Below are 25769 nucleotides of genomic sequence, written 5' to 3' on the forward strand. Positions count from 1 at the left end.
GCAAGGGATTGTCCAGAGTGTGTCTCTCTGTCCTCCAGGACCCCATGGGCTACTACTGGTCATTGACATGAGGTTGTCCTTCACAGAGGCACACAGAAGAGTGGTGCAGGAACATCTGGAGTTGCTGGGTGAGAGAGTCTGGAATCACACTATAGCGCTGTTCACTTTTGGGCACTGGCTGGATGCCAGAGAGATAACGATTGAAGAGCTAATTGAGAGTGGAGGGGAGGCTCTGCAGTGGGTTGTAGAGAAATGTGGGAACAGGTATCATGTTGTAGAGAATTCGGAGCTTTACAGATATGGTGACCCAGTGCCAGAGCTACTGGAGAAGATAGAGGAGATGGTGGTAGGAAACAGTGGTAATCACTTTGACTTGTTGAACAAACGAGAAGAGAGGGAGCAATCTACATCATTTTAGTCCAGATGGATACATTGGGTCTAGACTAAAATGATCCTTCAGAAGAAAGACTCTGTATCCATCCATTGTGATTGAGTATGGATTGGACTCTAAGGGGACTGTATGAAAATCACTGTATCAAATGAAATGATAAAGCACATCTAATGCAACCATATTACAATTGTAATTCAAGAACAAGGGATATAGGCCTATGTTTATATCATACTCTTCCTCATACCTAATGTCATCAACCTCACACCTCCTCAGTGTTTTATTTTATACTATTCAATTCATTGTTTAAAGCTGAGCTGGCTCTTGAGCATAACAGATGTCATTACTCCAAATCATTTATTTATGACTACATGATAATAAACGCGATCTTGAATAAACACTGTGTATGTTAATGGCTATTGAAGAATGCTATTTAAATTGTCTCCTCAAGTCCAACTGGAGACACCGAGTTGATCCATTGTAGCCTAGTTGAGAGCAGGTAAGACTCGAGGCTGGATTGTGATAATAGTTCTTTATTCAGGATGTTACAGCAGCAGATCTCCAAGCACAGCACGGCACAGTGTTACAAAGTGAAGCCATGAAGTCCTGAACAGTTGATATTCGTGGCTAGTTATAGCACACGTTCACGTCTGGGGTCAAATTGGTGGGGGCCAGATAGGGACGTGGCCTGGGTCAATTTGATTAAAGGGACACTTCACCGATTAGCATTAAGCTTTGTATCTTTAGAAAACCAGTCATGTTTTTGAATGGTCGTGCATCATTCCCTCAGTTTTCCTTGAGATGGGAGAAATACGGATTTCAATGAAACCCATGAATAGGACTTCCTGCTTTCAATGATGTAAAATGGTGATTTTTACATCATTGAAAGCAGGAAGTCCAACTTTGAAATCCGTATTTCTCCCATCTCAAGGCAAGTGTCCCTTAAGCTGTCTCATCTGGGGTGAGCAATTAGTCAGGTACACCATTTGGCGTTCTGTCTGCTTACAATATACATTCTGTCTCACATAAATGGGACAACGGTGTTCGAACAACGGAGGTAGCAAATTGCAACACAAGTAGGCCTACGATGCTTTCTGGAATCAGGTGTAACACTGGTGTTGTTTGATCGCAAGTTGCGTTGCACCACGGTGGTTTAGCAATGCCGTTGCTAACTCTTCTGAAAACGCACCCCTGCTTAGTTTTTCATGTAGGTTAGCAGAATGTCCCATTCTTATGATGAAGGTATGTTGGCATTTATTTGCCGATAAAATGATCAGAAGTAAAAGCAGGATGCATGTCATTGGTTTATTCAAATTTACTTCACCAGAGAGGTCGTGCCCCTTTTCAGAGTCCCAGCCTTGAGTACCATTTCCCACTCCACCGCCAAACTCAGGGCCTTAGACTCACATCTAAAGCATGAAGTACATAATATCAATATAATCTTAAATAAACCTAACCTTCTAAAAATAATTCTGTTACTTATTTTTCTAGTTAAAGAGGAACTATGCATTTTTGGCTTAATCTGTAGACATTAACTCAACAGCTTCGGAGTCATTGAATGGTTACATGACTTTTTCCGGATTGAATGGTGGCCATCTTGCTTCCCCAATATTTATTGCTGACCTCAGAGTCAGAAAGTCTTGCAGTCCCGCGATGTAACAAATTGCTTTATAGCACTATACACATAGGCTACATGCTGGCACTGGCTAGAACAAGAATGGAGTTTCTCAGATATTCATCATGGCAGAGCCGGCGAAAAATAAGCAGAGAGCAAGTAAACAGTAGTCGGAGGAACAGGGAAAGAGGAAACGGCAAACTGACCGAGCAGGAGTGTTGTAAAATATATACACTTAAGCTGTAGGGCAAGCTCTGTACAGAAAACTGTGGGCAAAAAGCGAGAGAACAGTGAGGAAATTGCCAAAACTGCATTGGGTCCCTTAAACAAGAATCCAGGAAAACTGCCTGAGGCTGTTCATGAGGTCAAAAAAAGAGACAAGTGATAGAGAACGAGCGATGGAAAGAGATGGATAGAGAAAGAGAGGGATAGAGAGAGAGTGATGGAGAGACGGAAAGTGAATAAGGTAAAGGGAGAGGGACAGTGTACAACTACTTAGTGTGTCAGTGTCAGTAGTATCAGCAGTGTCGGCAGTGTCGGCAGTTTCGGCAGTGTCAGCAGTGTCGGTAGTGTCTGTGGTATCGGTCATGTCAGTAGTGTTGTCAATGTCGGTCGTGTCGGCAGTGTCGACAGTGTCTGTAGTGTCGGCAGTGTCGATAGTGTCAGCAGTGTCGGCAGTGTCTGTAGTGTCGGCAGTGTCTGTAGTGTCGGCAGTGTCAGTAGTGTCGGCAGTGTCATCAGTTTCGGCAGCGTCAGTAGTGTCGGCAGTGCGGCCCCAGTCGTGGCGCGACTGGCTGGGGCACCTGCACCGCACGCCGGCGACCCGGGTTCGATTCCCGCCCCGTGGTCCTTTCCGGATCCCACCCTACTCTCTCTCCCACTCGTTTCCTGTCACCCTACACTGTCCTATCTGATTAAAGGCATAAAAGCCCCAAAAAAAAAATCTTTAAAAAAAAAAAAAAAAGTAGTGTCGGCAGTGTCAGCAGTGTCAACAGTGTCGGCAGTGTCATCAGTGTCAGCAGTGTCTGTAGTGTCGGCAGTGTCCGTAGTGTCGGCAGTGTCATCAGTTTCGGCAGCGTCGGCAGTGTCGGCCGTGTCTGTCGTGTCCGTAGTGTCGATAGTGTCATCAGTGTCATCAGTGTCAGCAGTGTCAGTAGTGTCAGTAGTGTCATCAGTTTCGGCAGTATCAGTAGTGTCGGCAGTGTCGATAGTGTCGGTAGTGTCAGTCATATCGGCAGTGTCTGTGGTAAGGTTTGTCTGGCTTGTAAGTTGTGTGAGGCTTGTCGGGCTGACAGATCTTAGACAAAATGTCCCTCTCCAAATGCTGCAGGGCATCAGAGCTTGCCTCCATGAACAGCCTGCCCGGGCTGCCACTGATCTGCCTCAGATGGGTCGCGTCGGCGCTCTCCACACCAACGGAGTAGATGATAATGTTCTTCTTCCTCAGAGCTCGCGTAGGCCTCACAACACGATCATGCGTTTCTCCGTCGGTCAGGACGATAAGGATCTTTGGGACGCCGGGACGCCCGCCCTTCGAGGTGTCAAAGAAGTGTGAGGTGAGGCTGAGTGCTCCGCCGGTCAGAGTGGTCCCACTCAGCTGCTGCATCAAGTTCACCGCTTGCAAGAAGCGACTGAGGGTTTGGGGGTAGCACAGAGTGTACTCCACCCTCAGGGTTCCACTGTACTGCAGCAGACCCACGCGCACGGCATCTGGTCGGATCTGAATGGAGCGCTGAATCATCACGTTGATGAATCTCTTTATCTTGTAGAATTCGTCCGAGTCGATGCTCCCGGAGCCATCCACCAGGAATATGACATCAGCCAGCATGTTCTTGCATGCTGTGGAGGATGAATTAAAGATTGGTCAAACTAATTTGATTCACAGAACATCTTGGAAAAAATAATAAACAACAAAAACATGCAGCATTTTGTTTACCTTGCTGAAGGCATATGTCATTCACAATATCGTCCTTCATTGGTCTGAAGGCATTAAAGTTTTTAATTAAGTACTTCCTCTTAGGGTCACCAGAAATGTAATCCAGCTCCTTCTCCTTGGCACCCTTCAAACCGATGGCATAGGTGGTGATTCCCTGCTGGCGAAGCCGCTTTGCGGGCGCTTCAACATTATCATGTGAGTTTGCATCTGTTATTACAATGAGGTACTTGGGAGCCTCATAGCCACGGTCCATTATAGCTTCTTTAAAGAGTGGACTCATGAAATTTAAAGCATGTCCGACGTAGGTGTTACCGCCAGTTTGGTGGACAGCAATCACAGCATCCTCCAAAGACTCTATGTCTGTGTATTGAGACAATTTGAACTCCAGATTTGGACTGTTAGAGAACTTTACTAGGCCAACACGTACTTTTTGTGGGCCAATAGAAAACATCCATATGAGCTCCAAAACAAACGTTTTAATATGCCGAAAATCCTTATAGGAAATGCTGGTCGAGTGGTCAATCAAAAAATAGATATCTGCTTTGTCTGTTGGGATACAGCCTAATAAAGAAACACACATAATCACTGTACACATATAAAAAATTAGCCTGACTGCATTTGGTATAAGCTCATACATTTACAATCACTATTTCTACATTGATTTTGTGTCCTCCCAGCTCTTAAAGAAAGTACATCTTGACAAACACTGGTTCTCAAGGCCATTACTTTTTTTCACTGGTTGTAATACCAATATTGTCCAGCAGAGACTACTCACTAACATCATAATACTGTAATACTGTAACAGTGACAGAGGGGCAGAGACAAGTCTTGGATATAACCTGGCCAGCATTTCAGTTAACTATAACTACATGTAAATTATAACAGCACTTACCATTAGAAGCGTTGGGGATCTTCTCCGACTCAAAGAGTGATTTGATGTCTTGTATATGCTGAGTGGATTGTCCATTATTATAATGTCCACCTTCTGATAAATTACCCTCAATGCCTTCTGAACAATGAGAGGTCTGGGGAGGAGTTTTGGCCATGGTCCCTATATGGTGGTCGGTTCATAGAGCAAATCAAATAAGTTATGGTCTGGAAATATATGTTCAAATAATCACCATTTATTCCACAGACGCGTTTTGGCGTTCTGTCTTCCTCAGTGTGTATGATACAATAGTAGAAAGGAGTCTTAAATACCCACACACATTACAACTCATTCCCTCATCAACCAATAGTAGCACAATGACAATAATTATTCATCATAATTTAACAATTTAGGACATCTGTGTGATCTGGCCAACACATGAAACCCACTGAAGCTACACAAGTAATGCAACAAGAAAAATATGTTTTACAAAACACAACTTAATGACAATTCCTCATTCATTCCATTGAGAATGCAGGTGTTAAGATTAAAGATGTACCAAGCCTCGCGTTGAAAGAGGAGGGTCTCGCGCTCCCTCCCTCTTGGAGAACGGTTTACAATTTCCAAGCCCATAAATCTGAGGGCATTTACGTCATGGTCCGCTGCACTGAAATGTCTGGCAACTGAAGATTTTTCATCTTTTCTTCTGATTCTGCATTTGTGTTAAAAAATCCTGGTTTTTAAAATCCTGGCCTTTTTCCCCCGTTTTTCAATTGTAGCTTATATAATTAGGTCAGCACTCTAAAAATAATATAACTTGAGTGAAGCCTGCTCCTACCCTTATGATATATGTACCATGCACTGCATGTATAATATACTGAATTGAATACCTGTTATTGCTGATGTACCAAGGAGAAAACAAGATGCTACGATGAAAGCACCAAAAAGAAGATGTGTCTTTGCCATGTTAGTAATGTCCTGTGTTTCCAAAGTCCTGCCATAATATATAGGAGAGGTAAAACACAATGACTTTATCAAAGGAACATTTTCACTCAACATGTACAGTATGGACATAGTGGAGCAGTATTATAACATTTCCACCTCGCAATCAGTTGGCCTAGGTTCTATTCCTAAATCCACCTATACTACAGTAGGCTATATGAGTCCTTGACGATCACTTTGAACAATTAGTAGGCCTATGCTAAATATCAGTCACTTAGTTAGTTAATTAGTTAGTTGATTAGTTACTTAATTTAATGAATCACACATAATGTCTCCACACTTGCTCCCGCTTCATTTTTTTTAATGATCACCATAATTTAACTCACTATACCAATTCAGCCCACTAAATGCAGTCACTTTACTTCATTTACCATCTTTCCATCATTTCTGTACCTGTATTATATTTGCTCTGTTTGAATATGAATAATACATATTTCCTTCTTTACCAATTTCTTGACTCATAGCTGCAATAATACTATTTTACCCAACTGACTGAATTTTCAGAAAAGCAGAGGTACAAATGTGTAATAATGGTTGTTTTAATAGATAATATATGCATCCAATTCTCCTTATTCACATGGTGGTCATTGTGTAAACCAAAAGAACGCTAAACGGTAGACTGACCATTAATGTGTTTTTGTCACCTCTGGCAAATTCATTGAATACAACAATATGGTTTGTGTATTCTGTAGAATCGTTTCAGTTTACAATGACCACCATGTGAATATGGTGAATTACACAGATGGGACTCGTTTGGAAGCATGAAGATCTCCTGGTGAAAACAGCCTTTTCAGCCCACCTGGTCATTTTGGTCATGCAGCCCGGATAGGCTTTTTCACTAATTGTGATGCTTTCTTTGTTTCTTTTTGCAGAAGACTTTGTTTCTGAGATATGATAACTGTGGAAAGCCATGCATCAGTTGGGTGCAGCCCTGTACAGTAATTTCCTGTGTATTAGCCGCATTGTTTGTATATACGCCGCAGGACAGTGTTTATGCAAGGTTAAAGAAACAAAACCACATTAATACCATATTAACTGCCCGTATCATAGCTGAATAAATTTAGCAAAATCAATGTATATGCCGCGGCTAACAGTTTGGAAATTACGATAGAACCTGATATTGTAATAACCCAATACTATAACTCCCAATAATGCTATATAAAAAACCTTTATACCACCAAAAACATGTAATAAAACCTATTGTAATAATTTCCCAATGATGTAATAAAACCCCTCATAAAAAAACATGTAAAAATCCCTGAATATAGCCTCCATTTTACAACATCAAACATTCTAGAGAAGTTTTGCATTGAGTAAGATATCCTTCCCTGAGATGACAGAAAGGGATGTGTCAGCTGTTGTTATCATGCTGAGTGGCACGGTGGGTGCACAAATGAAAAATAGTTTCCACAACTGTCATTTTGCAAGGGCAAGAAACTGCAATGGCTTCTAACAGGACCTTGCGGAAATACTGTTGTTCACCATTGTAAGCTTTAAGGTGAAGAATTCCTTCCTTCTGTTAACAGGAAGCGTTGTCTCTTCACACTAAGTGCTCCCTGGACCTCTACATATTGCTATAATGCACAGGCCAGAAGAGCAATTTACAGTATGAAGGATTCAACAGTTTAGTTTTCTCTAGTTGGCTAAGACCTAAATACTTAGTCAGTAGTGCAAGCTAATATGTGGTACAGGTAAAACTACATAATCCAGCATCATTTTCAGGTTATTTAAACCCAAGGAACACTAGATAATTTTACAAATAGCATGCTCAAGCATACTAAGAGTCAATACTAAGCTTACTAAACATGAATCAATTTTCCCATTACAGTGGGATTTATCAACAGCTGCCTTGATCAAGTTAAACTAAAGCTTTTATAGCATATTCACAACAGAAGTGTATTTAAAAAAATAGGCCACCGTAAGTGTAATACTCACATAAAGTTGGCTGAACTCTGTGTTGTTCCTCCTCAGCCAGAGACAAGTGAGATGTAGAAAAGGTGGCAAAGTGATGGCACTCTTTCTGGCCACGCCCCGTCCATTCTCTGTGTCTGTCCTTGGTCACATGAACCCAAGACTTTCTTCACGATTACTTTTGAGATATAGAGAAAATAATAAACTCATCAATCAATGCACAAAACTGATGCTGCAGACAATATTTATTTCTTTTACTGTGGGCCTACCATATGTTAAGTGACAAGTCAATCAACCGAAAATTATAGTTTTTACTACTGTAAAGTGTAGCTAAATAAAAATCTGTACACAAATAAAAAGTAGGCTACATACTGTACACTTACAGTCACTGAGGAAAAACTAAAGCAACAATACAAACAAGTATAACAACAATACGTAGGCCTAATACTATGAGGGCTGTGTTTTCAATTACAGTTTTTGCCTATTGCTTACAGTACACACTAAAATCAAATGCTTGCACCAAAGCCTCAATACCTACACTTCTGGTATTATACTTTACACACAATGTAACCATAGCTAAAACACATTCTCTGCTTTGCACTTTGTTTACAATTCTGCACTTGTTGCGAAACTAATGATAATGCATGGAAATGCAATATTAGGCCTATATTGCTGTAATCGCCCCTATTTTTAGATGACATGTTATGAACTGCACCAAATTGCATTGCATTGATTAACCTGACATTCCTGTGGGAGTATGCCAAGTTTTGTGGAATTTCATCCATGGGGTGCTATAAGATAAATCAATTTGTGTACATTTAGTTACTGTACACCCATCGGCCTGCAGATGGTGCTGTTGAGCGAATTTGGTTGCTGGTTAAGAATTACACATGATCGCAGATTCCACACACACACACACACACGCACACACGCACGCACTCTTATACGAAAGGCTAATTTATATACAAATGAGCTGCAAGACTGGGAGATATGCATAAATTGCACATAAAGGAGACAGGTAGCCTACTGGAGAGTTGACGAGCAAAATGTATTTTTGTGGATAGAATGTGCAGAACTGAACGGCGGTCATATTGTGTAGCCTACTGCTATGCGGTGCATCTAGTTCGCTCTCACTTTCACCAAAACCAACTAGTTGGCCTCTTCACTCTATGGGTGCTTCTCAAAGTCAAGGATTGCTCCTTCCAAGCCACTTTTTCAAGGACGTTACGTCATCAAATCTCGTCAAGCACTGTTCCAAAGTCAAGGATGCTTTCAAATTCTAGCGAGTACTGAGTCCTTCGTTCTGAGAATTTCGGAGAATTTTGGAGGATGCATCGATGGATCCTCGGAGTGAAGAAATAACCCACAATCCTTTGCGTATGAACAATTAGAAATTTGTCTGACGGTGCGGTTTAAAAAAAAAGAGAGAGAGGGAGATGGAAAGTAGATGCAAAGAAGCAGTGCGTGTTAATGTAGGCTAAATATGATTTATCAAGTGTTTTGTTAATGCCATTGTATATTTGCTAAGGCATTTATCAAGTTATTGTGCATATTCATCATAAATGCATATGTCAATGTGCATGAACAAGTTGTGATAGACTTGTTATTAATTTATCTCAGAATTTCGCCCAATACGAACTTTGTAGAAGTTTAACATGACCGTTGCTGTTGCCAATTACCGGTATAACTTTCCATTGCCACTAACATAATTATGAACTACGGATTGTGATTATGTGAAGACCAAGTCGAAAGTGGAAATACTGTAGGCTACACCAAAAAGTTTATTTAGAGAAAAGTGCAGCTGCAGTTGTCGGAACTCCTGTAAAAGCAGCACAATTTCCACGGTTCTAATTAAGCGCGCAGCCGGAACCGTGCACAATTGACGTGCACTTCCACACTCGCTAGGCTGTTCCATTGCATGTGATCTTGACGGCTGGAGGGGGTACTGGGAAGGTGTGTAGCCTTGTCTCTCTAGCACTCGACTTGAAAGAAAGCATTCTATCAAGGACGAGCTCTTGACTTTGAGAAATACCCTATATTACTTACCGCCACCTATTGACAAAAAGTCGGTTGTACTTCTCTACACTTCCTGTTAGGATTTTGCATGGAAGCATGAGAGGCCACATAGATTTTTTTACAAGACATATTTTCGCAGAAATGCACAGAGTGATCTGCATGCCCACTTTAAATCTATGAAATATTTTTTTCAAAATCATGTAACGTATTTTCTCCCATAATGCCAAGTCCTGCACCTGACTTTCACTTTCACTCTCGTCCAGAAGAAGAGCTAACGTTACAGCCTACACGGCACGGCCACCTCATAAAAGAGTGAGTTATCGCATTTAACCTATATCTGCTTGTTAATTGCTATCAAGACATTTAGCCGTGTTTCATAATGTGTAGCATTACATCAGACCTCTGTATTCTAGGCTACTTCGGGAAATGTAGGCTATGCTTCTTCAATGAGAATATCAGCAACATCGTTACTAAGTCGCATTCAGCTCAAGGAAATGGTGTTCTTAATTTCAACTGCTTAGTCTAAAAGTAGAGAATTGTGTCGACTATGTGGTTAAATTAAGTTATGTTTACAGAAAGTCCTAAATTGCATTGCCATGTAGGCTAATCTACCGTGTAAGAAGTTCAGGTCTCCTCATGTTTGTTTTTAGTTTCGATTTAGTCATTTTTTCTGATGACCAAATGAATGAACGCGTGGTTGATTGATTTGCCTTTGTATTAGGGCTGGCACACTTCACTTTCATCACCAACAGTTGACACCACCAGGCATTCATAACCACCATGTCACCATCCACTGTGGTGATCTCGTTCGTGCTGCTGTGCGCACCATTGGCAGCAGCCAGTCAAGCAGGTGGCCCAACTCCCACAGCCACCAATGGCCAACCCTTTCCGTGGAACAGCATGAGACTTCCAGATAATGTGCAACCACTGCACTATGACCTTCTCATCCACCCCAACCTGACCAGCCTAGACTTCACAGGAGAAGTGGACATCAAGTTTGCCGTTCACGAAGACTGCAGCGCCATCATCCTGCACAGCAAAGACCTCCTCATTTCTAAGGCGGCTCTGTTGAAGTCAGATGGCAGTGCAGATGGGCCATTACGGGTCCTTGAGCATCCCGCTTTCCAACAGATTGCACTCCAGTCAGATAATGTCTCATTTAAGGCCAATCAAATCTACACTGTCCATCTGAAGTTTGCAGCCAACCTCTCAGAGAGCTTTCATGGCTTCTACAAAAGTTCATACCGCACCAGCAAGGGTGAGGTCAGGTAGGGTGAAATATGTGTCCTTCTATCAAAAACATTAACCTGTTTGACTTGGAGAATAATGCCCCCGTCCATTTACAACAGTTAGTCTGTCAAGGAAATGGAATCGACATCATTTGCATGAACATAGATATGATGCTATCACTCACTGCTCACTGACTTTGCAGGTTTGTGGCCTCAACTCAGTTTGAGGCAACTAGCGCCAGAGCCGCTTTCCCTTGTTTCGATGAGCCTGCCTACAAGTCAAGCTATTCCATTCGAATTCGACGGGAAGGTCGGCATATTGCTCTCTCCAACATGCCCAAGGTAAGGGCCTGTGATGTTTTTACAGAATGTCTGCTATGACTCAAGTCTCAAAATGTGTCCTTACAAATACCCTGATTATATATCAACAGCACCCTGTGTATTATTTTCAGCTTCCAGGCAGTAACATTTATACAGAAATAACTTTATTAATTTGCCCTCTCTTGTTTCATGTCCAGATAAAGACACTGGAGTTGCCAGGAGGCCTGTTTGAAGACGTGTTCGACGTGAGTGTGAAGATGAGCACGTACCTAGTGGCATACATTGTGTCGGACTTCCAGTCCATCAGCAAGACCAGTGAACACGGCATCAAGGTTAGATGGTCTCCGTTACTCCATTCTCCACTCATATCTCCAGCCTCCTCTTGCTATAGCTGGAGGACATACAGTAAATGCTTCAGTGCAATATGCTAAGCAGCTTGGGTATGGTAGCATAGCAAGAAGCGACAAGGATTTGTGTTTTCCAGATTACATTAATCCTAATTTTCCACAGTACAAAATGTCTCTTACTAAATTTTTTCCCCCACACTTTTGTGGTGCTAGATTTCAGTTTACACTGTCCCTGAGAAGATCGGCCAGGCGGAATTTGCACTTCACGCTGCTGCTCGACTCCTTGATTTCTATGATGATTACTTTGACATACCCTACCCTCTTCCCAAACAAGGTAGGAAGTGCAAACGGACAATAATTGTCTTATTGAACATAATACCTTGAGACTGTTAATGAAATTTGTAAAACATTTTTGATAATAACCCCTATTAGCCTCACAACTTGGTTCTTATATGAGTATATTTTTTTCTTCCTAGACCTTGCTGCTATTCCTGATTTCCAGGCAGGTGCCATGGAAAACTGGGGTCTGACAACGTACAGGGAGACAGCCCTGCTCTTTGATCCCGAGAAGTCTTCTGCATCCGACAAGCTGGGCATCACTATGATTATTGCCCATGAGTTGGCACATCAGGTGTTTATCAGTCATGTCTGTCTCATATTTGTTTTAACAGCTAAAAATGCAGATTTAAAATGTGTTCTGTGCAGAACATAATATTGGTTTGAGTGTAACCCTATACAGCATTCAACATGACTGACTGTTTAGATGTTTTGTTTTGGTCTCTGAAACAAACTGTTTATCTAATTCCTCACATTTCTGAAACGGCCCCTTGATATGCCTCCCCATTTATCCTTCTCAGTGGTTTGGGAACCTGGTGACCATGCAGTGGTGGAATGACCTCTGGCTGAATGAGGGATTTGCCAAATTTATGGAGTTTGTGTCCGTCAACATCACCAACCCAGAGCTCCAAGTGGTGAGAGAAATGTCTTTAATTCTAGAGTTCAGTGTAGGATGCAAATGCTACTGTAACATGTGTGTTGTGTCAGACAGACTATGTTAATATCAATTAATATTGGTCTGGGTACTCTCAGTTCACTTTACAAATCCAAGGGGCATTACCAGTGATGAAATTAACCTTCATTTGTACATTATAGGCTACTCATGATATCACTTTTTGTAAAATATCTTTGCTGCACCCTCCAGCAGCCTGGACTGTGCGATCGCAACCCCTCACTTTCATTATGATGAGCAGACTACTGAAGAATTTAGATGAACAGCCCATCACGTGTTAGGTCGCCGGCCCGGGAATAGGAATAATAGAGATGGTCACACTCCCATTAAGACCCCCACCCCCTGTCTCGATGGTGCCGCTGAAGCTTGGAATCTTCCAGTAGTATTTAGTGCCCCAGTCTGCCCTCTGTTAGTGAAGCAACAGCACAGCATTCACTGGCCCTCATCTACACAGTTGCTTTGTGTAGAAAGAGCTGTTACTATTATTATACGTTTAAAACTTTCCTTTTACTTGTGTCTGTGTCATCATAATAGGGACATGTTGGTGATCCTTAGTGAATCCTTGTTTGTATACATTGAACAGGAGGACTACTTCTTGGGGAAATGTTTTGAGGCCATGGAGGTGGACTCCCTACCCTCATCTCACCCAGTGTCTACCCAAGTGGAAAACCCCGCTCAAATCCAAGAGATGTTTGATGATGTGTCTTATGACAAGGTACCCATGAACCTCAATTCCAATACATAAGTGCAGACTGTGCGCCTGACAGAGTAAACACAACCAAGGTAGTTTATTGCATATATAATTATAATATAGTATAGTATATAAAAATGACATTTGAAGTGGAAAACAAAATTGACTTGGCACAGAGGTTTGGGTTATCTGTGTTATGGAGAGCTTAACTTATTTTACAGTTCTGGGTGTTTGTTTGTCCTAAGTACTAAAATATCTTTTGTCTGTTTTAAATTTTAAATATTGTTTTAGGGTGCTTGTATTTTACACATGCTGAGAGATTTCCTCACTCCAGAGGCCTTCAAACTGGGTATCGTTCGCTACCTGAAGCGATACAGCTTCCAGAACACAGTCAATCGTCATCTCTGGGAGAGCTTGACTAATGTAAGCTTATGTGCATACTTCATTACTTAATTAAGCATACTTACATACTTCATCTACTTAATTAAGTAGAGATAATTATATAGAAATAAGTGATGTTAGTGAGACTTGAATGAGATACTTTTGTTTGTTGTACTTTGTGTTTTATTTTGTGTATTGCTGATGTGCTTCTTTCTGTAACAGATCTGTGAGTCCGATGGCATGGATGAGGGCAGATTTAGAGATGGTGGCTACTGCTCACGCGCAGGAACACGTCGGTCTGGAGCATCTGTGAGTGTGCAGTACAGCTCTCCCCGCATGTTTGACTGTACAGTATGAATGAAGTGTTTCATTTTGCAAATGATCCAAGGTGTTCTGATGCTTGGGTGTGGCGTTTCAAAATGTATATGTTTTTTTACTTAAAATCATGTATGAAATCTATAAAATGTGAAATGTGTATAATGAATGTAAATAAAATGAATCAAATGTATTTATTATTTTGAGTTAATTACTTGTTGGTTATCTAGTTTAGTTTATTGAATGTAGTGTGATGTGACTGTGACCTGTGTCTGGTTCCTGTTCCAGAAGTGGCATGGGGAGGACGAGCTGGATGTGAAGGCTGTGATGGAGAGCTGGACCCTGCAGGAAGGATTCCCTCTGGTCACCGTGGAGGTGAAAGGTCGAGAGGTCAGACTGAGTCAGGAGCGCTACCTGAAGAGCGACACACCCTCCCACACATCAGAGTGAGTACAGGCCATTCATACAGTATCCATAGTCATCATTTCATACACTATGGTCATCTTTCTTACTGATTATTTTCTGTAAATGGTAAGTTTCAGAGTGTCAGATGATCAAAGTTGATGACTGTAACATTTCACTGCATTATATGTATGTGACAAATAAAATCTGAATCTGAATCTGAATCTTTCTGTTTTTGTAACAGATTTCTGTGGCAAATCCCACTCACATACATCACCAGCCACTCTTCAACTGTGCATCGTTTCCTCCTGAAGACCAAAACAGGTTAACTTCACTTCAAAGATGTTGACACATCGAGCCACTTTTTGAACAGGCAGTGATGAGTGTTGTTGCTTGGAGTTGCTCGGACACAGATTTTGTATCTGGTGATCTTTCATCCTAAGTGGGCAACTCATTCATCCTTTCTGAACTAGTTTAGTTGCCTCAACAAGTTGTCCTGTGTGGCATCACACTTAGGATCCTCCTATGAAAACCCACTCAGAAGAAACCAAAACGTTTACTTGTTACCATCTGGTCACACCAGTGTCCTGTAATCACAGTACTCAATGGCTGACCTATAGCTTTTTTCAGCCAATGTACCTTCAATTGACACGTATAAACGTGATCAATTTGAATATCTATCACGTGTCTATCACGTGGGAAAGTGTCCTTATTGATTTCCTGAGATGAATCCTTATCTGATATGGAACTTGTCACTTCCTCTAGATGTGCTGTATCTTCCCGCTGAGGTGGAGTGGATTAAGTTTAACGTGGACATGAGTGGATACTACATAGTGCACTATGACAACGCCAGCTGGGATGCCATCGTCAAGCTCCTGCAACACAACCACACCGCCCTCAGCAGCAATGACCGCGCCAGTCTCATCAATAACGTGTTCCAGTTGGTCAGGTAAGAGCTGCATTTAGAGTTACGGTAGTCCCACAGTTCTCAAAGTGTTGGGGCGCACCCCACCAGAGACATGACAGGTGGGGCATGCCGAAACACCCCTATCAACCTGGGGAGAATGACAGAACAAGTTTGAGAGCCGCTGGGTTGGACTGTCTAAGTAATTTAGAGAATCCCAAGTTGTTTTCCATTCGCTATGTGATGTCAAGTTAAGTTAAGCTTAGCTCAAGTTAAGCATAACTTGTAACTTATCCCTCAGTGTTGGGAAGATGTCGCTGGACAGAGCCCTGGACGTCTCCCTGTACCTCAGCAAAGAGACCGAGATCATGCCAGTGACCCAGGGCCTCAGCGAGCTGGTGCCCCTCTACAAGCTCATGGAGAAGAGGGACATGGAGGACCTGGAGAATCAGATGAAGGTTCGTCACAGGAAATAGATGATGGATTATTTTTTGCTGAATTTCTTATTTTGGATTTTCAGTTTTGAAATTGTGTGTGTGTGTGTGTGTGTGTGTGTGTGTGTGTGTGTGTGTGTGTGTGTGTGTGTGTGTGTGTGTGTGTGTGTGTGTGTGTGTGTGTGTGTGTGTGTGTGTGTGTGTGTGTGTGTGTGTGTGTAGTTGTGAGCTTGTGGCTGTTTGTGCTTGTCCACACTAACAGAGTGCTTGTGGTTCCAGGGCTACATTGTGTGTGTGTGTGTGTGTGTGTAGCTGTGGGCTTGTGGCTGTTTGTGCTTGTCCACACTAACAGAGTGGTTGTGTTTCCAGGGCTACATTGTGTGTGTGTGTGTGTGTGTGTGTGTGTTTGTAGCTGTGAGCTTGTGGCTGTTTGTGCTTGTCCACACTAACAGAGTGGTTGTGGTTCCAGGGCTACATTGTGTGGCTCTTCCGAGACCTTATCGAGCGGCAGGAGTGGAGCGACGAGGGGTCGGTGTCTCAGAGGATGCTGCGCAGCTACCTGCTCCTCTTCGCCTGCGTCCGCGGCCACCCGCCCTGCGTCCACAAAGCCAGCCAGCTCTTCCAAAAGTGGAAGGAGTCAGACGGCAACATGAGGTCAGTTATTGACGGATACAACAAGCACAGGTTCAGATACAGATACATAAAAAGTAGGAAAAAAGTTCGCACACTTTAAATCCTTCTTTTTAGTTTATTTTCTTTAGGCACAGAATAACGTTTCGACCGTGTGGTCTTCTTCAGATTCCAATCTGAAGAATCTGGCATCTGAAGAAGACCACACGGTCGAAACGTTATTCTGTGCCTAAAGAAAATAAACTAAAAAGAAGGATTTAAAGTGTGCAAACTTTGTTCTACTTTTTACGAATATTTTTTTGTTCTGCACCTTGACTTGGGATGTGCACATCTTTTTACCATAACTGACATCAGATACAGATACAGACTCAACTGTTTTTAACTACGAAGATAACTTACAATTACAATGTTTTGAAATGCTCTTTTTTATGTACATTTTTGTTTGTTTTGCTTTTATTCATAAAGCTCATTGAATTGTCTCATCATCACAACTTTGCCTTGCCTTGCTCTTTTGTTTTTGTCCCATGCTCATGCAGTCTTCCTAATGATGTCAACATGGCTGTGTTTGCTGTGGGAGCCCGCACAGAGGAGGGGTGGGACTTCCTCATGGAGAAATACAAACACTGCCTGTACACGTCACTCAAGAGTCGCATCAAGTCTGCCCTCACCATCAGTCCACTCGCTCATAAGCTGAAATGGTGAGGCAAATTTGACTCCTTTGTTCCCCGTCCTAACCTAATTTGTTTACTTTATTGTTCACCACTACAAACTACAAATTATTGTTCACCACTACACCACAAACTATTGTTCACCAATCACCACTACATTTGCAAGTGTCTGTTATATGCTTATACAAGAGCAGGAAATCTCACTCAAAATTCGCATAACGGCATGGCAAATAATAGAATGGATGAGAGCTGTAGTTTTGCTTTCAGATTAACGTAATTATCAGAAGTTGTCCACGTACTCTGACTCTCTTGATGAATGAAAAGCATTCGGCTTTGCTCTCTCTCTCATGTGTTCCTGTGTTGCTGGTCCTCAGGCTGATGGAGCAGAGTCTGGAAGGGGAGGTGTTGAAGACCCAGGACTTGCCCTACGTCGTTTCATCAGTGAGCAGGAATCCCAAAGGCTACAAGCATGCGTGGGATTTCCTCCAAGTCAACTGGGAAACACTGGTGAAGAAGTGAGTGGCTCCCTGGTTATTGGAGTCTTACAGTACATGTGCGCACACACACAAAACATATATCATTTTGTTCTTTATGGCTCAATTCTTGTGCTTGTAGGTTTGACCTGGGTTCACATTCCATCTCTCACATGGTCATTGGAGTGACCAGTCAGTACTCTACCAGGGCCATGTTGGATGAAGTAAGTGGCCTGGTGCTGCATCAGTTACTGTGCATTCAGACCAAAACCGTCGAAAGCGTCATAGTCGCTGGTGAAGCTCATAGCGCGCCGCTCAACCCAGTTCAGCGCCGAAAACGTCAAAGCCATGACGTGAAACATTCAAACAAACCACAAGCAGCAATCCTGAGAGTTCGACATTCTGATTGGTTGACGCCGAACTGTGTCATAGCAGCTCATTACCATAAAGTTAACTGAGGCTCAACTTTTTTGTGACGCCTGTGACGCTCATGAAGCCATGCTCACGCCCAGAACGCTTTTGACGCCGGTTACGCCGACTAGTCTCCATAGAAAATGAATGATTTCTGGCGCTCTTGACGCCTTTGGCGGTCTTGGTCTGAACACACAGTTATGAACAGGTTTACTTGCCCTGCAGCTGCAGCTGCTGTCCTGTGACTATGACATGTTTGTGAAGTGTTCTGTTGCTATTGCTGTCCCCCAGCTGTGGAACCAACTGCCATCAGAAATGCCCCCTCAATAACCCTTTTCAAATCCAGGCTTAAAACACACCTTTTTACATTGGCCTTCCCTGTGCGTTAGTTGTCTACCCTGTTATGTCTGTAATTAAGTGTTGTCTGTTGATGTCATCTTAGCCTAAATCACTGCTCTGTATATATATTTATTTGCTTATCTATTTTATTATTTGTTAGAGCTGTGGTTAAATATGCTCTATAAATAAACCTTACTTACTTGCTTCTGTATTTCGTAGGTGAGAGGATTCTTCGGTTCTTTGAGTGAGGAGAAGGGTGCTGCACTGAGATGCATTCAGCAGGCTTATGAAAACATCGAAGAGAACATGCGGTGGACAGATAAGAACCTTCCTCTGTTGCAGGCTTGGCTGAACCAAAACGGCCCGTAAATTAAAATCTCAGAGTAATAAAAAGGTTCTATGGTCCCTCCTGTCACCTATAAGCTGCGTCTGACTATGCGATGTGAAGCATCGTCAAGTTTGTTGAAGCACTGGATTTTGAACCTCTCTGTGAGAGTGCAAAAGAATGTAGTTGAATGGTTTGATATGGTACATCTGTAGGCCAAATTAAATTTGTGTGTGACATTTTCTGTAAAATGATGACTGCACTTTCCTAATCCTATTATGAGCAATCCCCAACGAAAACGTAATTCTGAATCATGGCAGAAGGGCCCGTTTCCCAGACATGGACTAAGGGTGATCCTCACGATCCTCACTGATCTACATAAAGAATATTGGGGCAAAAACAATGGGACAGTCTATCCAGTGTTAGTTATAGATCAGTTGGAACGCCCCTAGAGGATCGAGGAGGCATGTTGAGAAGCACCTTCAGTCTAAACCTGGAGTAAACTATTTTGGTGTATGACCATGCCTACTCCATATACAGGAAACAGGCCCTACTTGTACTTCTGATGAAGTGGTGCAGCTATATCATTTCGGTTGTGTTTTGTTGTGTCAAGGTCTGCAATCAAGAGTCATGTTGACAGAGGGCTCTTTCCTTCTCCTTAATGACTTTTCTCTGAGGTGGGCTTTTCAACCCAAAACACTCTCTTTGGTTTTTATTTGTGTTGAATAGATGTTTTGTTTTAGATTTAAACAACAGCGTGTTGCTTTTAAAGCTTTGCTACTAGCCCACCAATCTCAAGCTTTTCATAAATTGTGTTCACATAACATGTTTGCTTCTCATTAAAATGAGCTCCAAGACGCCCAAAGGGTACATTTTGGTAACAAAGACGTGTTTTATTGACAACAGAATGTGCTTAATTTTTGTCATTCCTTGTGTAGTCCTTTACTCTCCCTTAGAGGGAGCCAAGACTCCATGGACAGCATCTCTTTCCATCTGCTGGCTGCTCTGCGCCTCCATGTTTTGTTTAGCCTTCAGGCCAAAATGGAGGCTCACATACCAGAGCAGCAGCATGAGCGCTGAGGGCAACATTAGTCACACACAGGTGTACGTCATGTTCAGCAGTTACCACTTCTGAGATTCTGGCTAAAATGTCTCTGTTCTGAATGCACACTTGAGTCCATTGAGGTCGGGGAGAGCTCCCCTTTCAGCTCTACCTGTCCAGGTGTGTGCAGGTGAAGCGCCTGTTCACGCATGTCCAATAGCGAGCCGCTCAGCGCTCAGGACGCTCCTTGGTTGTGCAGGCAGGTGGGGCAGCAATGCAGGGTGTCGTGGATGAAGAGGTCACATTCCACACAGAACACACTCCGGCACACGGGGCAAGTGAACACCTACGCAAACAAGCAGAGGACAAGAGAGGACAGTGTTGTTTATGGTCATCAGGAGAGTGCATGCGAATGGCAGTACAGCTGAGAGGACTTGGGGAGCTGAGGGGACTGACACTTACACTTTGGTCTTTCAGTTGACCTTCACAGGCTTGGCAAAACCTGAGAGAGCAAAACGCAACGTCAGCATTTCCACTACTCGTCACATTCTGTTTAACACAAGGTTTCGGTGAAAACCACTAACCCACAGGGCAGTTTCAGTCAAAGTGCCAAAATCACTTGTTTATAAAAATAGAATAGAATATATACTTCTGATCCCGTGAGGGAAATACTACAAGGCATGGAAGAGTAGGAAATCCCACACTAAAAACACGGCCATACAGAGAGAACACACACAGTATACAGTGAGTGCACTAAAACCCTGTGTCTCTATCTAAAACAATAACAATGGCTGCCTGCGCCAGGTACCTCTCTCCTACATGCTCCTCCAGGGGACTCTCCTTGAAGGCATCCAGGGGGAAGAGATGGTGGAAAGATCGTGCCAGGTGAGGCGCAGACACCAACGTCAGGCCTGTGGACAAGGAGACAAGAGGAGAATGGTGGTCACCTAAGATAGTAATAGTCATCACGTTGGTCCACACATTTTTTGTAGAAATGGCAAGTGTCTCCTATTCCAAATGCAACAAATATATTACCACAAACTCTGCACTCCACAGGTAACTCGGTGTACTTGGCTCTGCATTGGGGGCAGTAGTATCCTCCGAGACTCAGTCCAGGACCGCCAGTGCTATCCAAGTGCCTACGGAACCAAACCAAACACGTTACTCATCATTTTTACACAAGAAAACACAACATAGTTTTCCATTTGATTTTCCAAAGGAGTCTGTGATTCTCATCTAATACACTTCTGCCACATTCCGTTAATTGTTCCATGCAGTCCCCTAGCTCAGTGTTTCCCAACCTTTTTTCCTTGAGGACCCACTTGCCTGTGTATAGGACAAGCCAGGGCCCCCTACCCAAACTCCTACCCACATACACAGACATTGTTATATTCAACAATCGGGGTCCGGGATGAATTTCGGATGCATAGGGTGCCTCTCAACATGCCTCCTCGATCCTCGATGCTCGATCCTCGAGGGGCGTTCCCACCGATCTATAACTAACACTGGATAGACTATCCCATTGTTTCCCCCCCATCATTCTTTATGTAGATCAGTGAGGATCGAGGCATCGAGGAGCGAGGGAGGACGTATAAACGCTATATGAGAAGCACCCTTAGTCTGACCTGAAGTTCAGAGGTCAGAGGTAATAAATAGCTACATGAATTGAAATGTGGAACAAATATATATAATATATAATATAATAATATATAATTTGGATTAGAGTTTTGATTATCCAACTGGGTGTGTCATTGGGATTTTATACATTTAAATGTGCGCAAATATCATTTTGGTAACGTCACAACCTCAGCCCAGGCAACATTGTGCGGACCCCCTGCAATCTCTGGCGGCCCCTAATGGGGTCCGTGGACCCCAGGTTGGGAACCACTGCCCTAGCTGTTCAATCAGTGAGTGCATTAAAACGTTTCTTAATGGCTAAAAGGTATTCCCTAAATATTTTTCCAGAATTATTCAACAGTCAAGGTAGTGACTTAACATTTTGATGTTGGCCTATTCTAGCCAGCATCTTCAATACAAGCTCTTAACCTGAAACTGTGAGGAAAGAATATGCTGGCATCATACGAAGAGACATGTAATAAAAATCTCCACTCACGCCATGCTGAAGGATGGAGTGGCTTCTTGATCTGACGTGGAAGCCATGACGTGTTGTGGGAAACCTGCGAGAGAGAGTCCCCTGTGAGCACTAGGCATCTTCCAATTACATAACGAAGCGATTCCAATCTACAGGGCACCACTTGAGCATGATATTAGCTGTGCTGGAAGCTACGCCTATAGCAATAACTATAATGTGCGGGAGTGCAAGCAGAGAGGGTTAAAGCGGAGCGAGAGGCGCAAACGTTCGATCATTTCCGCGTTCTGTCTTCACAAGGGGGAGGGGGGCTAAATCCCCCTTTAAGCAGACCTGTTAACATTCGAACTGAACTGCGTGCCAATCTGACAGAAATCGATATCCCACTATGACGTCTTTGCGACATGCCTCTTTAAGCAGACAGGAACTGTTCGAATTTTGCTTCCATAGAAATGCATTACGTTGCTCTATCTTGTCAATAATTAAGGATCTTTGGTGCAAGGTATCTGCAAGACTCACCCATGCGGATGAGGGAGCATTCAGAGGAGGAGCTGGCTGGGGGAGGCTTCACCTGCAGCATCAACAGCTCACGGAAATGGCTTTCATCCAGGATCACATTGTAGGTCCCTACAGTTCAAATTACAGATAACATAGTGAAAATGTTTAATTGGCCGGTTGATCGATATTACAATAAATGAATCACCCATTAACGGATTATTAACTCATAAATTCATCAACAACTTCATGAACAACCAGACTTTAAAACCTGCTAAAGTTCGCAAAAAAAACACTTTTAATAGAGAAATGCTTAAAAATTGTTATGAAGCATTCTAAATAACAATGATAAAGTTTCCTCTGTGTCTATCATGTGTCGCTGATGCTCACCCCCCGTCTCTCGGGTGAGGACGGTGCACACGCGCACCTCTGCAGACAGGCCTATCACAGACACACGGATCTTCAGGGCCTTCAGGGTCTGGGACATGAGAGGAACACAGTAAGACAAGCCAACTGAAAAAAGTGGCAGTACGTTGTCTTAGCTAGTTTGCATAACACAAACTGTCAGGTCAGCATGCAGCAGCAAACTACCGGCAATTGACACAAAGTGTGTTAGAACAGAATTGCAAACCACACCTTTAAAGGATGGCCGCTTTTTAGAAATCCGTCATTTTTATACTCTATCTGCTCTGCTTTCGACGTTTCAAACACACCTTTACGAGATCATAAATGTTTGCAGGGTCACATGTAGTCAGGCTGCTGAAGACGATCAGAATCTCTCTACTGGTGTGTCCTGGCATGTGCCTGAGTAAAAATGAAAAGACGAAAGAGAAGTTTAAGCTGAACTTATGTGGGCTAACAGGACAGCAACATCCACACAAACTACTGATTAACGAGCACTAATAATAACCACTCCCACTAACTCTGAAGCTCCTATAGTGATGCCGCTCCGCTATGATGTGCATGACTTACTTGAGCGTCAGCATGGCCAGGTTTATGGAGTTGTAGAGAGAAGGCTCTCCGATACACGTAGTGTCCTTCGCTTTCTTTAGGGCAGTGATGTGCTTCTTTGGGTTACCTGGCCATAAAACAAATTGCATTAAAAAATAACTTGTATGTGTGTGTGTGTGTGTGTGTGTGTACTGTATGTATGTGTATGTGTGTGTGTGTGTGTGTGTGTGTGTGTGAAAGATAGAGAGAGAGCGATACATAAGGTGTGTTAAGGCTCGGTGTGCTGAATAACATGATTAGATACTCTGGAGGATAAAGAATTGCTCAAATCTAGAGATTAGAATCTAGACGTATGGTTTGCACTAGTCATTGCTAATGTGGTTGTTAATTGTTCATCCCATGCCACTCACAGTATATAAATTCTAGAATGCAGTCCTTAAGGCAACAATTTCAATAATGTTATCACACAATCTCCGATAGTTAAACTGCGAGACAGTCTAACACAGGTAAACAGTGACCACATCTTGAACACGTCTTGAGCCAATTTCAGCATGTCAGCATGTTGAGATGAACTCACCAGCAAGGTCTGTCAGTTTCTCTGCCCTCTTGTTTTTAGTGGTTATAATGCCTATCTGTAAGACAATGACATGGGCCATTGACACATGAAACCATGGAAAGTACTAAAATAGCAACACTAACGAGGAAAGTAAGGACAGCTAGAATATACACGATGAACATAACACTGAGAAACTAGACATAACCTTACTTGACTGATCGGGTTCTGGTCAAAGTACTCGTCCACAAAAAATTCCAGAAGCTGTGGGATTAAGAGATTGGCATTAAAAAAACATGCAACCTTGGGATGGAGACTTTGGAGAAGATTAGGTTCTGTATTTTATAACAGACATCATAGACCTTCCTCAGGGGAATTTACCTGAGGAAGGTCTATGACCGAAACGTTGTAAACAAATGTATGCATGCGTAATGGACAGTGTGCGGGATTCTCTTTTCACAAGTTTAACTGGGTAACCTATTCCGACGCACCTGTCCCTACAAAAGAGGTGTGCAAAAGCGTTTTGTAAACATAACAGACACCATCGCATCAAAAAAAGCTCCTGCTGTGCTATATCACTCTCTCACCTTTAGGGTCGAGGTCAGACGATTAGGTTTTAAGTCCTGGTCATCCATGGTGCGGGAAGTATCCACCACAACAAACAGGTGCCGCATCTTAAATAAGACAAACCATGACAATTACAGGTTATTTAATCGTAATCTCAAAACTGAAGAAAATTATCGTGATAATGATTTTTACCATAATCGAGCAGCCCTAACGTGGGACCTGTAAAGTCATACAAGGTAAGAGGTAAGAGAAACATTTAACACTCACCATCCCAAGTCGAACCTGTCCATGGCTCTCAATGACCCTGGCACACAAGAGAAGACATTGAAACAAGGAAAGTATGAAAAGGTGGATTGTTATTTTGATCATTTTGTTGTTGATGGTTGTTGTTGATGTTGTTGATGGTGCATTCACGAGCAAATGGGAAGTGGGAACTTCGCAGTTTGAAGTGGGGGCTTTGGGAGAGTGAACGCTCTCACATCGGAAGTAGGAAATTTAGAAGTGGGAACCTTCCCATTTCCCAGTTGCATGAACACACTATAACACAGGGTTCCCCTGTCATGTTGCCCTGTATGTGATGCTCTCTGAGGGAACCCCACCTTTTCCTTTTGCTCTGGAAAAGGATCTCTTCAACCGTGGCCTTCAGAGATCCAGATTCGTCCTCTTTAAGCACCTCCCTGTAAAAAAACAAAAACACAACCACACAAATACTTTTCAGCTGCCTGTATCTTCCTAACTTGACTAGACGTGCTTCCAACGTGCATCCAAGCATGAGGCACAATTAAAGAAAGAGAACAGTTGTTCGAAATACAAACCCTGTAAGACACACATCAATGATTTCACAAACACGTTAATAACTACTTACCATGTCCGCTCGTAACCTCCTTCCCACCTCTTGGTTCTCTCCGGTTCTTCATCCATTTTGTTCAAATCTAAGAACCTTTGCAAAACAGGGTGCCATACGTAAGACATGACAGCCACGATTTCCTACTTCAAAACTAGAACATCATTACAGAAACCTTGATAGAGGAATACACTTATTTGTTTCCAATGTCTCTCCTCTAATGCCTTACCTCGGAAGTCAGTTAACGTATCAGCAATGCACTCGACTTTACATACATTACCAACAAGAATTGAACGCAGTTAACAAGTAAGTGGTTGGTGCTAGGTAAGTATACGAAACAGAACAGCTAACTAGATGGATACTCTTACACACAAAAAACAAACAGGTCCATGCATATCGATTACTTACCCTTAATATGAACGGTAAACTTGATAGTGTGTAGCGAGAGAACTTTTAATAAGGGTGAATACGGACACAGACAATAACACTGCACATACAGTACACACAAGAACTTGAAAGGATGCGAGTGTAACCAATTGTAAGTCCGGTCGGAAACGTGACATACGTTTTTGTTGGTTCCGGGTTAGTGCAACATGAAATGTATTCCCATATA

The 25769-nt window shown here is 42.6% G+C and overlaps 2 protein-coding genes across 2 annotated transcripts; one reads left to right on the top strand and one right to left on the bottom strand.

Annotated features, from left to right (window-relative positions):
• The first annotated feature begins 9825 nt into the window (after positions 1-9825).
• erap1b (endoplasmic reticulum aminopeptidase 1b) lies at positions 9826-19485 on the top strand. The gene is made up of 19 exons (XM_062542444.1): positions 9826-10048; positions 10458-11004; positions 11169-11307; positions 11484-11618; positions 11847-11967; positions 12110-12264; positions 12491-12604; positions 13226-13357; positions 13625-13756; positions 13937-14023; positions 14318-14475; positions 14676-14755; positions 15197-15380; positions 15637-15793; positions 16239-16423; positions 16936-17097; positions 17442-17582; positions 17683-17764; positions 18510-19485. Exons 2-19 carry the CDS (start codon positions 10517-10519, stop codon positions 18657-18659), a joined length of 2802 nt encoding a protein of 933 aa, XP_062398428.1. The 5' UTR covers positions 9826-10048; positions 10458-10516; the 3' UTR covers positions 18660-19485.
• Positions 19484-25691, bottom strand: gtf2h2 (general transcription factor IIH, polypeptide 2). The gene is made up of 16 exons (XM_062542445.1): positions 25565-25691; positions 25178-25252; positions 24912-24989; positions 24580-24616; positions 24333-24419; positions 23959-24009; positions 23770-23824; positions 23214-23319; positions 22955-23045; positions 22632-22719; positions 22266-22373; positions 21771-21834; positions 20693-20796; positions 20466-20568; positions 20120-20159; positions 19484-20003 (listed from the first exon to the last, which is right to left on the bottom strand). The coding sequence occupies exons 2-16, from the start codon at positions 25231-25233 to the stop codon at positions 19893-19895; spliced, it is 1179 nt and encodes a 392-aa protein (XP_062398429.1). The 5' UTR covers positions 25234-25252; positions 25565-25691; the 3' UTR covers positions 19484-19892.
• Positions 25692-25769: the final 78 nt, after the last annotated feature.

The sequence above is a fragment of the Sardina pilchardus genome, chromosome 8 (genome assembly GCF_963854185.1).
Source record: "Sardina pilchardus chromosome 8, fSarPil1.1, whole genome shotgun sequence".
Classification (NCBI taxonomy): Eukaryota; Metazoa; Chordata; class Actinopteri; order Clupeiformes; family Clupeidae; genus Sardina; species Sardina pilchardus.